The 16251-nt window shown below is 39.6% G+C and overlaps 1 protein-coding gene across 1 annotated transcript in view; it reads right to left on the reverse strand.

The window, feature by feature from the left end:
• Nucleotides 1-2757: 2757 nt before the first annotated feature.
• KCNK10 (potassium two pore domain channel subfamily K member 10) overlaps nucleotides 2758-16251 on the reverse strand; it is a gene marked incomplete at both ends in the record, with an annotated part of 64722 nt that continues 51228 nt past the window's right edge. The window contains 3 exons of the mRNA XM_084288370.1: nucleotides 2758-3381; nucleotides 5404-5546; nucleotides 8715-8901. Of these exons, the coding sequence (XP_084144496.1) occupies nucleotides 2758-3381; nucleotides 5404-5546; nucleotides 8715-8901 (954 nt within the window). The remainder of the gene's footprint in view (nucleotides 3382-5403; nucleotides 5547-8714; nucleotides 8902-16251) is intronic.

Raw genomic sequence — 16251 nt, forward strand, 5'->3', positions numbered from 1 at the left:
TGTAACCAGGCAGTACTTTAATTCATGGGACCCGAATCACATGTCTGAGCACTTCTGAACCTTGTCTGCAATTCAAATGCATACTCGAATTGTAGCTTTTGCTCCTAACTTTCTACTAGTCTACAGTAAAGCCCCAGATCTAAACAACAGAAAGCCTCACTATATCCAAGTGTACTTTATCCATCCCGAGTCTACTGAATGAGCACAAAAGGCTTCGCTGAATTTCCAAGACTTCAGAGGACTTGCTCATGTGTGGCACTGGAGGCCCTACTTCATCCCATGCCTCCCAAAACCAGGACTGTCAGGAGGGCTTGAGGACTCCTACGTTGAACAGACCTGCTTCTCCCTGGCCTCTGCCTGCAGCCTGAGCAGGATGGGTCTGAGGCTGGCTGCAAGCTGCTGTCCATGTCGTGGTGTGGCCCCCAAAGCCTCCAGCAGCAAGGGCAGCTATGGAATCAGCAGGAACCCTCCCTGGGGATGAGGCTCACTGTCCTGCCTCCAGTACACCAAAGCCAGCAGACAGCCCGGTGCCTTTAGAGATTCATTGGTGACCTAAGCAGAATGCAATTTCTGTAGGACCTTATTGAGTTAAAGTAATCCCAAATGACCTGAAATTTTTCAAACATTGTTTTTTCATCCTTAATTTTCAAATAGATAAAGGAATTAGAAAGATGATGTGATATTTCAAGTGAAGTGAATCAGCAGACAGAACATACCAAGAACTTTTCCTCTTTTGTACTAGTGATATTTGGCTTGCTCCTGCAAATGGTGCAGAGTCAATTAGATATGCAAATATGGATACTCAAAATTTGCATTTTCATTGCCATGTTTCTATTCATAGCCTTGGCAATCATATTCTGGTGACCAGTTAGATTTTGAATTGGTTCGTTGTGCATGAAATCTAAGAAGCTATCACAGAAAATGGAGCATGCATTTCTGTGTATGCAGATATGGACATGCAATTCCAGAAGTCTGTGCCCATATGGTCTGTACGTTTGACTAGCTTATGGGACTCGGTATGTCTCTGCCATCTACATCCATGCTTACTTTACCTGTACGCCTACAGCTTGAATTGCAAGACTATTTAAGAGTTGGAGAAGGCGCAGGGGAGGCATTGCTGGTGCAATCATGTATTTCATTTCTGACATGCAAAATCTTCTATCTGCAATGGCAAACAGTAGCCTGCAGGCTGAGACTACCAAAACTAAGTGTTTTTCGTAATTCCTATTAATTATTTTGCAGCCTTTTCTTTGAATATTTACTATGAAGTCTAGGGACATTTGTGTGTCTTATATCTATATGTGTCCAGACACCACAAATGATTTTTTAAAAATACCTACAATTTGGTAACACTTCACTTTAACCTGGAAATGCAGACAGCTTGTGTTTAGATTTAACAAGAAAAGAGATAGCAAATGCCAAACAAAGATAATACCTGAAAAGGAAATTAAAACAAATAATTCCAAATACTTGTTTAAAAAGTTACAAAATATGACAGCATTAATGGCACTTAAAGCTATAAGCACTTAAAAGATTACCACCATATTTTTCTCAACTTCTTTTCCTAAATTTCTTTTTTTTCTCTCTCTCTTTTTTTCTTTTTTTTTTTAAATTTGAGATTATGACTGCAGCTCTTGTCTAAACCCAAACCCAGCAAAAGGGGCATAGAGCCCTGAGATTCTATGGTTGCCCTGGCCCTCATTTGAATAATGTATATGCTCTTATTTCTATTTTTAAAAATTCAAATGCAGCTACAGAGAACAGCAGTATGCTGACATGCAAAAGCTATAGCTTTCCTTCTGCCTTCATAGTCTTACAGCATTAAAATTGAAAGGTTTTTCAGTGGTAGAAAGTGTGAATGAGAAATTCTTTTAAAAAACAGTTGGCCCACTGTTTCATACACCTAGTCAAATACCATTAAATTAATGTTTCTCTTCTTTTAAACAACATAGCACTAGATGTTGCATTTTCTTCATAAGCGCTTTCTTGCTGTGAGTTTACATTGAATGTTTCCTACAAGAGAATAAAATCCATTTGTTTCTTTTCTTTTCTTTTTTCTTTTTTTTCTTTTTTTTTTTTTTTTCCACTGGTTAAGATAAATACCCACAGAGTTTTTTTCTTTTTTTTTTTTTTTTAATGAAAAGAGCAATCCGACCCTTAAATATGTCTCTGTTGATTTTTCAAACCAGCATCCAGCTGGTGGCTGTGTCCATTGACATTCGTTTGGAGTTTAGAAAGATAATGCATCTGGTTCAAAAATGGAAAAAAAAAATCCAGCTTGGATCACGTGCCAAAACATAAACTAAGCCTTACTGAATGTTTCTAGTTCACTCCAATAATTTCTCCTCTTTTTAATCACCAGGGGAAGGCTTAATGAATACATACTCCATTACAAAGATATACTCCTTTTTATCGCTTTCAAAGGCTCCTCTTACATAGCTGCCTTTTGTCTAATGTTATGCCATGGTCATATCACTCTGCTGGTATCGCTGTGGTTCAGCCTCTTCCTTTGCGTCTTGCCCTGGTAATCTTATACAGGCTGAAATTTCCATGTGCGTAGTTTTCTGTTGCCATTCTGCAGTGCTGTGTTCCTGACTTGTTTTGGCAGAGCAAGCTTGAGTCTTTATGGCACAGTGAAATATTCTTCGATGCTATATAATTCAGACTGAATAAGGAGTCTGTATAAGGCACGTGTCTCAATATATATATGTATATAAAACACTAACATTGTTAATTCAAGTCAAGCATCTTTTACATTTAATTTCTGTCTTCAAGTAATGCTTTGTTTTCATGTTCCCTTTCTTTGGTTTCAGTGGGGAGCACTCCATTCTCCAGGTCCGAGTGCTGCTGGATGCAGTTGGTCAGGACTGCAGTGCTAGAAGAGTTCTCAGAATTACACATCTTCTCTGTCTCCTCTTCCTTTTTTTCTTCATCCAAGGAGTAGTTTCGGAAGGTCTCATAAATTTTACGCACATCCTCAGGGATGGTCTTTTTGAGGTCTTTGTTTTTCCTTTTGGTCATCTTAGCAGATGATCCAAACTTGTTAATGATGTTGTCCTCAGATGCCCCTTGCCCGTGCTTGTTGAGCTGATCCGGCCCTTTAAGGCGCAGGTTGTTAGGCCTGTTGTTGATGCTTTCCTGAGATGAAGCCTTGAAGCGTCCTGTTTCCAAGGCCGTAAAGACAGACCGCTTCTCTGGAGACAGCATGTCTAAGGAGTGGGCTCTCTGGTCCAGGCCCAGGCGCCTACGCTCCATGCTCCGGATGGTGGCAGCCCTCTGAAGTTTGTCGTGGATCTCCACGCTGAGCCGCCGCCGTGTCTCTCTGAACTCAGCTGTCACATTGGCTTTCCACTCAGCTGCGTGGGCTTTTATTTCTCCAACCTTTACAACAAGAAAAATAAATTAATAAAAATAAATAAAGAAAGAACACACTCACACAAAATGAAGTGACATTCATTCCTACGAATCGTTCCCAGTAGCATAACCACCTTTTTGTCTGGCATAGATTCAGAGACCAGTCCCAGGTCCAAAGCATACATCCAGGCCAAACTTCAGCAGCAAAGTGTTTATACTCAGGAAAGGTCTAAAGATACCAACACGTGACTAGTAAATAACTTATGTGGCATATCACTGGGCTACCAGTTTCACTTCTTGCCACTCCACAGATTTTATAAGCTGTGTTCCATGGCAGGAGGTCTCCATGCTAATCCCTCCATGATTAAGAACAAAATTAATGACTTAAAATATCAGCAGTAGACAGCCAGGAGTGGGCAAAATTATTTACATATATTTATACTAATATGCCTCAGAACAGCACGGCAACCAGTGTGTAGCAATACAGCAATGTATTTTTCTGTATTGCTCATGGGCAGAGCTGTTCACTCCCATTGAACGTTCTGCTCAGTGCCACAAAGCAATTAATGTTGGGAATACCTATTAGGTAACTTCAAATACTCCAAAAATCTGCTGATGCATCCAGTCTAGTGTTCCTTCTCCAGGACAGCTCTAGCTGTCTTTAATGGAGGTGCCCATTGCATAACTGTCCAAATAACACCCCCTCAAGCCAGCAATAAGCAAGCTGCTTCCTGAAGGAGGAGCTTTCAAAACACATCAACATTCTGTGTGGGCACCACAAGGATGTCCTTAAATGTCTCACTGTTCTGTTCTCTTTTACTCCTTTGCACCTGAGAGAACAATAACAACGAAGAATAAAGCACTGAAATGGCTGCTGAACAAATACTTCTTCTTGAGAGACACACAAAAAAAGACATGACCAAGCAATATCTCAGTCAACACAGGCCTTTTCTAAAGCTCATTTAAAGGAGAACAGATTCAGGAGTACAATGTTTGCAGCAGCTCACTAAGGTCAACAGTTTCCTTGGGCTGCTGGGGCCAGAACTCCATTTCTGCATCCAGTGGTCCAGGTGAACAGATGTCCTCTTAGAACTGGACTACCTGTAGTAGCAGGTATCTCATATCCACCATGAGAGCTCAAATTCCCACCTCTGGGTGCTACAGCCAAGCGCTGTCTTGCTACTGAGCAGCCTGACAGCTGATATTCTCCCCTTTCATTCGTGGAGCTGCACTGGGCCTCAGGTGGGTCAGCTGCCTTCATAAATGATAAACAGCACTGCCTCTGTCAAATTTTGGTTATTCCTGCTCTTTAGTTGACCCTGCCAGGTTAGCTTTGCTAGGAATGCAGGAGGAGATTGCATTAAAAATTGAAATTATATTAACCTCCGCCACAGCAGGCTTCAGCTTCAGAGCTACAGCAATTACCTTTCATTTTCCACTCTTATTCTGAGCACTAGCAATATTGTCTTTGAACCATGGAGGGCATGTTCTGAGTGTATTTAATCATGTTTTCCCTGATGCCACCTACTCAATTGCTTCAAGTTTTAAAAACACGGGGGCCTGAATCTAAACCCTTACTCAGAACCATATTCTTTGACACAGGGAAAAGTGGGAAAACTCAGTGTTGAAGACTGGTTTAAAGGCAAATTATTGTTTAATAAGGAACAGATCCAACTAATGTCTTAAAAATCCATGCACTTCTCATTTTGAAGAAAGAGCACTTGAAATTTTTATGACAGTTTTCAAACTTGCTTCAGAGTGAAGGCCAGTCTTGCTTATTTCATAATTGCAATCCTACTGGTGTGTTCTGTGTATTCAATAGTACTGATAGAGGTGTAACAACATAGGTTTGCTTCAGTTGCTTTTTTCCACCCTTTGTGAAAAAGGTAAAGATCAGAGCTAACAGGATAGCAAAGATAGCCAGTGGAGTAAACCATAGGCAATACTGTACATTGGTCAAGCAGAGGAGCATCCTTCATTAGACAAGCAGGAATCAGGCACTTAAAGCTCTCTTATAAAATGAAAAACCAATGAGATATTATGTCATACCTCTTCTTTTGTCTTCTTGGACAGGACTCTTAACCAGTCTCCAATCATACTCAGGACAGCAGCAAAATAGGCAAGGCCAACAAGGATCCAGAACCACACTAAGGGTTTATACCACTCCCGGTAATGAATGTCAGCATTTCCTCCTGTAATAAGCATATAATTATGCTTAGGAAGCATGAGATGCCAAAATTGATGCCAAAATATTTGAAATTCTGAGAAATTCCTTAAAATATTTTTGACTCTTGCCAACACCATTGTAGTTCTAATAAAAGATGAGAGGCTTGTCAGATGGGAGGAACAGTCTGTTCTTGATTTAAGATTCTTCAAAATTGCATATTGTTCTGCTGCTATATGACCTGCCAGAGCACCTGGTAAACTTTTTTCTTCAAATTGCTGATAGTCTGAAGCAATTCTGAAATTCCCGCTTCAATAGTACTTGCAACAGCACGAACACATTTTCAAGAAAAAAAAAAAAAACAATACAGCTAGTCTCCCTTATCCTGAACTGCCTGCAGCCTGGTAATTTGGATACTTCACAGTTCAACCCCCTCAGGTGATAGTGTTTCCAGATTCTTTGTTTTTAAATACAGGATTCAGAGACCTCTGTGTATAAGACAGAAAAATAACTTTGCCTTCCCCTCCAAATCAGAGTATCTGACAGAAAGCCAATGCTGTACAAATTCTGATAATAAGAATATACTGTCTGCTTGGATATCAGTTATATGATGCATTCTCTGGCCAATGACTTTAGAGGAGATATGGGTCAAATGAAGCAACAAATATCACAGAAACACAGAATGGCGATTCAGGCTGGAAGAGACCTCTGGTGGTCATCTGGTCCAATCACCCTGCTCAGCAGGGTCACCCAGAGCAGGTTCCCCAGGCTTTTGAATATCTCCAAGGAGGGAGACTCCACAACCTCTCCAAGCAACCTGTACCAGTGCTCAGACAAGCAGGAATCTAAGATGCTTTTCATGCAAGTCTCAGGAAGAGCTAGTAAAACAAATATGTGAGCATTTGGCAACTCCAGTGAAGGGCCTAAAACAAATACAGTAGCACCTAGGCTGCTACCTACCACAGAACAAGATAAACCTTTGTAAAAGAAAGCAGCCACAACCTCACTTTTGAGACTTCTAGACCTATCACAGTGCTACATGCACTGCAAGAAAGACTAAGTCCCCTGCCTGGGACATAGGAATGCGTATTTCCTAATCTTGGTTGTTTGAGAGCTGGACACCAACCTGTACCTCCTCATCACAACAGAGAGCTTTTAGGATTTTCCTATATTAAATTCCCCAGATGACATGGTTCAGTGTCTCCCCCTGAGAATTTTGCAATCTGAGATATTTTATAACTCTTTAATTTTACCCAGACTGAGCCTGAGTGTGCATACAGTCACTGAACATCCCCATGAAAGCTCAGACATTTGAGCACTGGCAGGAACCCAAATACTGTTTTTGATGTTAATCTCTCCCCATACACTGCATGAATCACTCTCTTTTTCCAGTCTTCAAGAGTGCAAAACAATGGTAGGTGGGGACAGCTGTTGCTATGGTACAATGAGGCTGTTCTGATCACATGCATCCCTGCATAAGTTTGCTATAAAGCAGATTGTCTAGGTCTGTCTTAAGTAGAAATCAGGCGATTGATTTCTGAAAAAGTATGAAAACATTTATTTTTTTCAGCCTATCAAATATTCGGTGATTGTTTGTTTGTTTGTTTTTCCAGAATACATCCTTAATTGTATTTCCAACAGTACTACAAAAACTCTCCCAATTTGGCAAGAGTTGGGACGCATTCTAGGTGGAATAAATCAACATAGCTCCACTGATGCTGCTTTATGACACAGCATTTTCTCTTTGATGTTGAAGGGATAGAGATACAGAGAGAATAAAGTGACAGGAAATAAAAGTGACAGACAATCTTTCTCAAAACCAGCAATAAAATCAAAATCTCCTGGTGATCACTTGCCTTAAGCTCTTAATCATGAGACCATCTTTGAAGTGTTCTTATTCAGGGTCCCCATTTGATTTTTGAAAAATCTTGGCCACTAGTAGCAACCCAGCTGTGTATTACATTCTCCCAATCATGTTGAATATAGAACAACTTAATTTATTTTTTTCAAAATATATTATTAAAGAAAACATTACCAAAGTGCCACATGCTTAAGAAGAATATTGTTAATTTTTACTTCATACTGTGATACCACAAAGCCAGAATAGCAGTGAGCTTCTTACTTAACACTTAAGTGGTTAAAGTGGATTTTTTCCTCAATGTTTCACTTCTTCTATACCACTATGTCAGAAAAAAAAAGGAGGATGAGAGTCTTGTCTACAAAAGACTTGTCTACAGCTCTTCAGCAAAGAAAACTTTACATATCTCTGTAGTTTCATTTGATGTTTTTAACTCATTCATATTCCACTGATGTTATAGGAAATAACAAAACAGTAGCATAATATGGCTCTTTGTAACATAGGCATCTTAATGCCTTTAACTAGGACCACTAACAGGAATGAGGAGTAGAGGTCATGCTCGAATGGGAAAAGAAATTCCACTTATTTTAACCAGCTTTTCCTTAGCAAAGCAGTAGAATGAAAAGACTGAAAAAAATTCTCTCATCTCGCTAGCCAACAATCCTGATTTCTTCTTTGGTAATTCATAAGGATGGATATTTATAGCTCCAGCTAGTACTGGATTCATCACAGAGAGCAGCCTTCCAGCACTGAGATGCATACATACCCTATTAGTCTTTCCTTTCCTTTCCTACATGAGTTCTTCTTAACAGGGTAGCTGCAATGTAGAAATTGTTGCCAAGGCTGGAGAACAAGATCCAGCCTCTGAAATGCTGCAGTTTCTGCAACAGTTTTTAGCAGCCTAGTACTGCATCAAACCAGACATTTCTCCAGCCTTATAGCTCAACCCTAACTTGTAAGAGCTTTGTCCGTTCATCATTTTGGCTACTTGCTTCAGCAATCAGCCTCATATTGAGACCTAATGGACTAATACAAATCCTGAATTCAATAGGAAAGTCATTTGACTTGTGCATAATTCATTGCACGATAAGGGATAATCAGGACTTCCCAGACTCCTGTTATCTACCCTGCTGAAAGCTTGCACTCTGCAGATGGAAAGGTACCTGGGTCTTAAATCAGCCTGGAGTCCTGCATGTTATTGCACATTAACCTCAACTGAAACACCTAGTTTGATTTCATTGGATATAATATATTGTGAAATGTCCCTTCTCCACACCAGAAAACAAATTCTAAGAGCCAAGGACCTCATGCATAGCACCTAGGCTCAATGTTGCTCACCTGCTACAAAGTCACCAAAGCCAACTGTAGTCAGAGTGACAACCACAAAGTAGATGGACTCCAAGGCTGTCCATCCCTCGATGTGTTTGAAGATAACTGCAGGAATGGTCACAAAGACAATGCAGCCAGCCAGGATGAAGAGGATGGTAGAGATCACACGGATCTTTGTTTGGCTCACCTGTTTTTTCTAGAAAATGGAAATAACAAAAGAAAAGAAAAAATGATTATCTTACTGGGACTGTATACCTTATGAGTGGCAGACAAATCATGCTGGTGTAATCTGGTATTTCTGTTCCATCCATTTGTGAGCTTATTAGGTAGAACACAATGCTCCCTCTCACTAAGTGAGAATCCTCCCTGGGAAATAGTCAACTTCTATGACTGGTCACAGAAAAATGGTGATTCCCATTTTCCATTCACTAGACAGTTACTAACCTACAAGAAATACATCCTGGAAAACCAGTATTGAGCTTCAGAAAGGCTCAGTACACTCCAGTTTGGGTTCAATATATAAGAAAAGGTGTATGTTCACAGCCCCATACATATATGTAATATGTAGTATAGGTATGTAAAGGTGTATGTACACACTGCCTTACATGTATGTAAGGCCATATTGCCTCACCAGCCCAAGCATTCAGCAGGAAGACTGAGACTAAAACAAAAATAAACCTTTCCTTAAAAAAAAAAAAAAAAAAAAAAAAAAAAAAAAAAAAAGGAGAAAGAGAGAGAGATTTTATTTACTAATAACCCATGTTGTGGGGTTTTCTAGACTTTCCTTTGACCCAGGATTTCCAGCTTTCATTCACAAAATATGAAGGTTAAATCTTCTTTTCAGAAATTGATAGCTATACTATCAGTTCACTCCAGAAATACAGGTTTTATGTCAAATTCCACATAAGCTGAGATAAAATCACATATGTAAATACATGCTGAAAAGCTCTTGAACAAATAGTACATTCATTACTGGCTGCTATAAACCAAATACAAATATAAGCAGTGTAATTGCAACATTTTACACTCCTAGACCATATAAACTCTCTATTTAGTATAAACTTGGATTTTGTTTCCAGTGATACTGTGATACTGGATTTTGTGTCCAGTAATACTGATACAAGCCTGGATATGCACAACTGACTCTGACAGATTTATTTCAGATTACTATGCTGTACTCAGATGAACTTGCAATTCAACAGTTTCACAAGAAGCCTGGAAACTACTGGAAATGTTACTGTGCATTAATTGCACTGACAGTGTAAATTCTGTATTTTTCCTTGAAAATGAATGCGGAGGTCACTGTAAGTCACAAATTACCAAATTAGTTTTCCAAATCAAGCATCTTCCTTAATTCAGAAATGAGATTTCATTCCAGATTAGGACACTGCCTAGATAGGAAATAAGAGGCTTCAGAAGTGATCTTTATAATATATAGAAGGGATATTGTCTGAACTAGTTAATATCCAATAATTTTGTGAGCAGTATTGTTTCCACTAAATCATTTCTTTTAAAGGTACAATGTCAGATTACAGATCTGTCAGATTATTAGGCACGCAGCTGGCTTTGGACGCTCTGTGCTTAGAATCCAGGTAGTAGCATAAATATATGGTATTTCAGAAAGTTTTAGTTTTGGAACTGTTTGAGATTGCCTCTACTCTTAATTTTTTATTTTCTGTATATGTGCATTGTTTTCTGTGTCTGGCTGCATGGAAATAGTTAAATAGGATTAGTAATGCAATGTTATATATAAGATTAATTAAATACAAGGCACAGAAAAAAATTGTGTTGAAGTACCAAGGAGTTAAACAACCCAAGAACATACAAACTGACTTGATTTCTTATTTCCTCTTTTCCTGGGGAGTCATTTTGAGCAGTTTTCTAAAATGCAATGAATTATCTAGCTTTTTTTAGAGTTATGGATGCACATTAACACTGGTAGGATTTCAGGCTTACTGTATATGTAGAGAAAGGAAAGTAACTGATCATAAAGATGTTATATGGTATCTTAGGTTGGTAAAGTTGCTTTTTTTTCATGGAGGACAAGGATTTAACTAGGTTGTTTATTTACTTGTTTGGCCACAGTGACTTGTTCACTGCTAACTGCTTCAGTTTCCCAATACGTAAAAATGAAATGGCCGACACCTAGCTACAATGTAGGTAGGTACATGCAGTGCTGCACAGTACTGGAAATGCTTCAATAAAAAACACTTCAGACCTGCCAAACACTACTAATAAAGCAAATTATACATAATAACCCTTCCTCTAATCCCTATGTAGCAACAATAAAGCGCATTTGAACATATATCAAGATTGTCTTGTCTCAAGATAGAAAAAAAGTGGAAGGAATGATGCACAAATCAGTACCAAAGGTTCAGGATATCTGCTTGTTCATGAGTGATGAATGCAGCCAAAGGTGTCTTTTTGAATGTTATTTCATTATTATTATTTTTTTTAGTTTTGGGGGGAAAGGGGAGGGTTTTTTTGTTTTTGTTTTAAGTAAAAATGGTAACACTGTTAAATAGAGAATCTGCAGAAGGCCTGACTCATTGTTATTGTGCACCTCAGCCACACACACAAAAGCGAAGCAGCTGAGGATCTTTTATTTTCTTATTCTTCCACTGGTAGAACTGAATTGAGAAAGCAATGGTGAAGAAGGAATAGCATTTTTAGAGCTAATGAAAAGAGCACAAATGTAAGACTCAGAAGCATAATTACTTGCTGGACAATAACGTGATATTCAGAGTATAGATGTGTGATCTGGAGACATTCTGAGTATAAATGGTACAGATCTAAAAAATGCTAAAGCACAAATGTTATTATTCATGGAATATGTACATCGTAGTAACCACATATAAGAAAGGGTTGGTTTGCATGTTTCTCCTGTGTATGGAACTGACCTAGCTATTTCCCCACAAAGAACATTGTGCTGTGCTGCACGTTTACTCAAAAATAAGGAAACAAAGCCTTTCCATTCCATAGATAGTTATATCAATTTAGACAAGATTAGTCTAAGCCACTGCAGTATTACACTGTACCAACTCATTATTAAAAGAAATATATATTTTATATAAAAAGCCACTAAAGGGTGAGAAATCAGAAGAGGTTCATACCTCAGACCTTTGAATTACTGAGTCTAAAAAGTTAGGCTGGTACATTCACTAGAAGAGAAGAAAAAAAAGTTCAAAATAAGATCAGTTCTGCTAAAGAAGCTTTTTTTTTTTTTTTTTTTTTTTTTTTTTCCTTCAGGGCAGTATATTTCATAGGTACAACCATCTTACACCTTTTTGATACATTTGTTGTTTTTCCAGTCTGATGCTTTAATCACCATGGTATAGAACCATTTTCCCACTTGCTTGGTGTTCTCATGAACTCACAACTGTATTGACTAAATAGTGATCCAACCTTAACATAAGGGAAAAGAACAGTTTGGCTCAGCATGGCCTAAAATGTACTAAAACAGGGCACTCTACAGAAATGGCATTCCTGCTTTCTTATGGCTGACCTGAGCCCAGGTCCCTCATGTTCTCTAAGCACCGAGCCGTTAAACAAAAGATGGCAATCATCTGGCTAGGATGGATTAAACCTTCCCCACAGCAGCCCATACAGTGCTGTGCTCTGCACACGTACCTAGAATAGCCCTGAAATCACATTGGTGTTTTGTTTGTTGCTGAGCAGTGCTGGCACAGCATCAAGATCCCACCCCAAACCTCCAAAGCCAGTAGGGTGCTGGTGGACAAGAAGTGGGAAGGGGACATCACCAGGGCAGCTGACCTAAGCTGAGTAAAGGGATATTCCATGCCATATGGTGTCGCACTCAGCAATAGAAGGTGGGAAAGGGAAAGAGAAAAGGGGGCTATCATTATGAAAACGTCTGTCCTCCTGAACAACAGCTACATGTATTAAGGCCCTGCTTCCCAAGGTATGGCCAAACACTGCTCATTAAGGGGAAGTAGAGAATAATTGTTTTCTAAGTTTCTTTGCTCCCACATAGCCCTTCCTTATTTTTTTTTTTTTAATTTTTTCCCCCTTTAATTACCCTTATCTCAACCCATGAGCCTTTTTCTTTCTCACCATACTTCCCCCCTCTCTCCCTTTGAGGAGGGGAAGAGAGAGAGCAGTTGTGGAGCAGGGTGAAACCACCACACACCTGTAGATCAGGATCAAACAACATGCTTATCTTGCACAGTCTAAGTGGGGAAAAAAAAATGTTCAGTCACTTAATCCTAGTTTCTTAAATCCAGTTTCTCAGCAGGATCTGCCTCAAGCACCAATACAGATAGTTACTTCCAGGTACAGGATTGCATGTCATACAAACCCAAACTTTTGAAAGGGATGTTTTCTATTTTTTTGTTGCTATTTTATCAACCAGGTTCTCTCTACATTTATGAAACAGATGATTTGTGAGCCATTCATCAACTATAAACAAATTAGTGCTTGCTTATGAGAGAATCTTCAATTAAAATCTAACTAGAGCAAATCTGAAAAAAAATGCCTAAGAAAGAAATCTAAGAAAAGAATGAAGAGTTTTCTATGATATAACAACCTATGAGGAGTCATCTCCATTTACTGATGAAGGTGCTGATTTTACTCTTCAGGTGATTAAGTGCTAAACAGGCAGCATCACAGAATCATAGGATATCCCAAGCTGGACGGGATCCACAAGGATCATGAGTCCAACTCCTGGCTCAACACAGGACCACCCCTAAATCGCTGGAAAGCCTGACCCTGTGCCCAACCACCCTCTGGGTGCAGAACTTTTCCCTACACCCAGCCTGACCCTCCCCTGTCCCAGCTCCATGCCATGCCCTCGGTTCTTGTCACTGTCCCCAGAGAGCAGAGCTCAGCGCCTGCCCCTCCGCTCCCCTCGTGAGGGAGCTGCAGGCCTCCCCTCAGTCTCCAGTTCTCTAAGCTGCACGAACCTGGTAATCTCAGCCACATTTCATAGGACTCCAGACCCTTCATTATCTTTGTTGCCCTCCTTTGGACACACCCTAATACTTCTATATCCTTCTTACATTTTGGCACCCAAAACCGCACACAGTGCTTGAGTTGAGGCCACACCAGTGGAGAGTAGAGTGGGATAATCACTGCGCAGGACATCATATTGTTCATATTAATTCAAAAAACTACTGTCAGCCTGCTTTAATGTCAAGAGGGGTGAGGACGGATATTCTCATAGATAGATGCTTATTAGTTCTTCAGCATTTTTTCCATCAACAATTGTTATCTCGTCTTTTCCTTGTTTTCTTTTACATACAGTGGGGTCTTATCCAATAACTTCAGAAGTTTAGAGAAAAAAGAATTAGGTTCTTAAGTTCCCAAGCTGAGGCCGCTGAGATGACACAAATTCCTTCAAAAAGGAGTAGATTTTTTTCCAAGTAGAAAACATTAAGCATGGGATCAAAAGATACTACAGTCAGTTTTCAGACCAGACTAAATGCTAAATATATGGAACATTATACCATATTTCCAACATGTTTGTTCCAAGATTTTGTAGTGTTGCCTCTCATTTTATAGAAACTAGACCAATATACAGCACTACTCAAGCAAAAATATCTCTGGAACATTTGCTGCCTCACAGGGAGTTCATATGGTTCCTCTGTCTTCCAAAGATTTTATTTTCTGAATTCCTGACAAATATCCCCAGGACTTCAAGCAAGTTGTTTACCTTTTTGGCTGGTTGACCAGTGTCATATTTTTAGTACTAATACACTGTGCCTTCATGGAACATGCTGTCCTCATCTCTCCACAAGGCTCTGCATTTTGGAGCACTACTCCAAAGAAAACACATTTCTTTAACATGTCTTTTGTCCTCTTTGCCTACTCCTAACTTTATGCCCTCTCCCATGCTGCCAGCTATTCTTGGAACAGATTCTCTCTTCCTGTGCTCAAATTAAGCAGCTCATCTTCTAAATCACTTCCTCCAGATCAAAATATTTTAACAAAACGAAAACGAGTCTTTGTACTCAAAGCATAAAAGAGAATATCAGAAATATCAATCTTATTTTTTCCTCTGCCACAAACAGAGGAATACCTAAGCATGTCCATAGTAAAAACATTTTTTGGTAGGATAGCATAGACAGCACCTATAGTTCACACAGTTTGCCTTTCAGATCAGTAAAATGTAAGCCGGCCTGGGTCCAGAACCTGGTACAAACCTCAGTAAGGTGAGTAGCCCATCTCAGCAGGATATTCTGAAAGACTGGAACAATACTGGACTCACAGAGCTCCTCTGTGGTGAGCAGAGAAGCCTTATCAACATCACTGCTGCCTATACCTGTTGTTGTGTATTTCTCTCTAACTTGTCCTAGGTCCTTCACATGACATAATTTTGTGGCAAGGTTACTCTTGCAGTGCGTGACAACATTGGATCATAGAATCATAGAATGGTTTGTGTTGAAAGTGACCTTAAAGGTCATCCAGTTCCAACACCTTATTCGTCCATCGTTCCTCCCCCCCCCATCATGGGCAGGGACACCCTACACTAGACCAGGTTGCTCAAAGTCCCATCCAACCTGGCCTTGAAAGAATACTTTTCTCTGGCAACCTGTTCTAGCACCTCACTACCCTCCTAGTAAAGAATTTGTTCTAAATACCTAATCTAAATCTACCATCTTTTAGCTTAAAGACACTACTCCTTGGCCTATCACTGCACCCCCCAATAAAGAGACCCTCTCCAGATTTCTTGTAGGCCTCCTTTAAGTGCTGCAAGGCCACAATGAGTTCTCTCTGGAGCTTTCTCTTCTCCAGGCTGAACAACTCCAACTCTCTCAGCGTTTATGAAGATAGGAGAGGTGTTCCAGCCCTCTGATCACCCTCACAGCCTCAACTTAGTAATTATTTATGTTATTTGGCAATAAATTAACTTAAATTTCTCAAGTTGAATATGTTTTGCCTGTGACAATACTTGGTAAGTTATTTGTCTGTCTTTATTTTAATTCATTTTTTTCCCTCTTGTTTTGCCTGTTTTCTCTGGAGGGTGAGGGGGGTGGGGTGGGGAGCAAGGGAGCGAGCAGCTGTGCAAGCAGCCAGGGCCAACTCACCACATCAAAGAAGGCAACACCCTCTGAAAGCCTAGAAGCAGAATTCCAGTAAGATATCTGAAATATATATATGACATTTCAGACACCTCCATGTGCTAAGAACAGTGGTTTGAGCCATTCCAATAGAGACAGGCTTCCCTCACTCTGCCAAAGCAGCTCTCTTGGTGTCTCTGAGCTATTTAAATTCTTGTTTTTTTTACAAAGAACACTGCTATTGCTGCAAAATAAGACGCAAAATCCATCCCCTATTTCTTAAGTGTAGTATGTAACATGGGGCAGATGGATATAAAAAGCTGTAAGCACTCCCATTTGTTACTAAGCTTGGTAGAGACAATCCTGAATACGTGCAGGACACAGGTCAGGGAAAAGAAGGATTTATTTTTTACATATCTGTTTTTCCCCATAAAACCACACTTGTGCAGGGTGTTTGCCTGGACCCAGATGGAATATGCATCAAGCTTCTCACAAGGCAACAGCTTTCTCAAATGTTATTTTTATAA

This window comes from Netta rufina (assembly GCF_964035555.1).
Source record: "Netta rufina genome assembly, chromosome: 5".
NCBI lineage: Eukaryota > Metazoa > Chordata > Aves > Anseriformes > Anatidae > Netta > Netta rufina.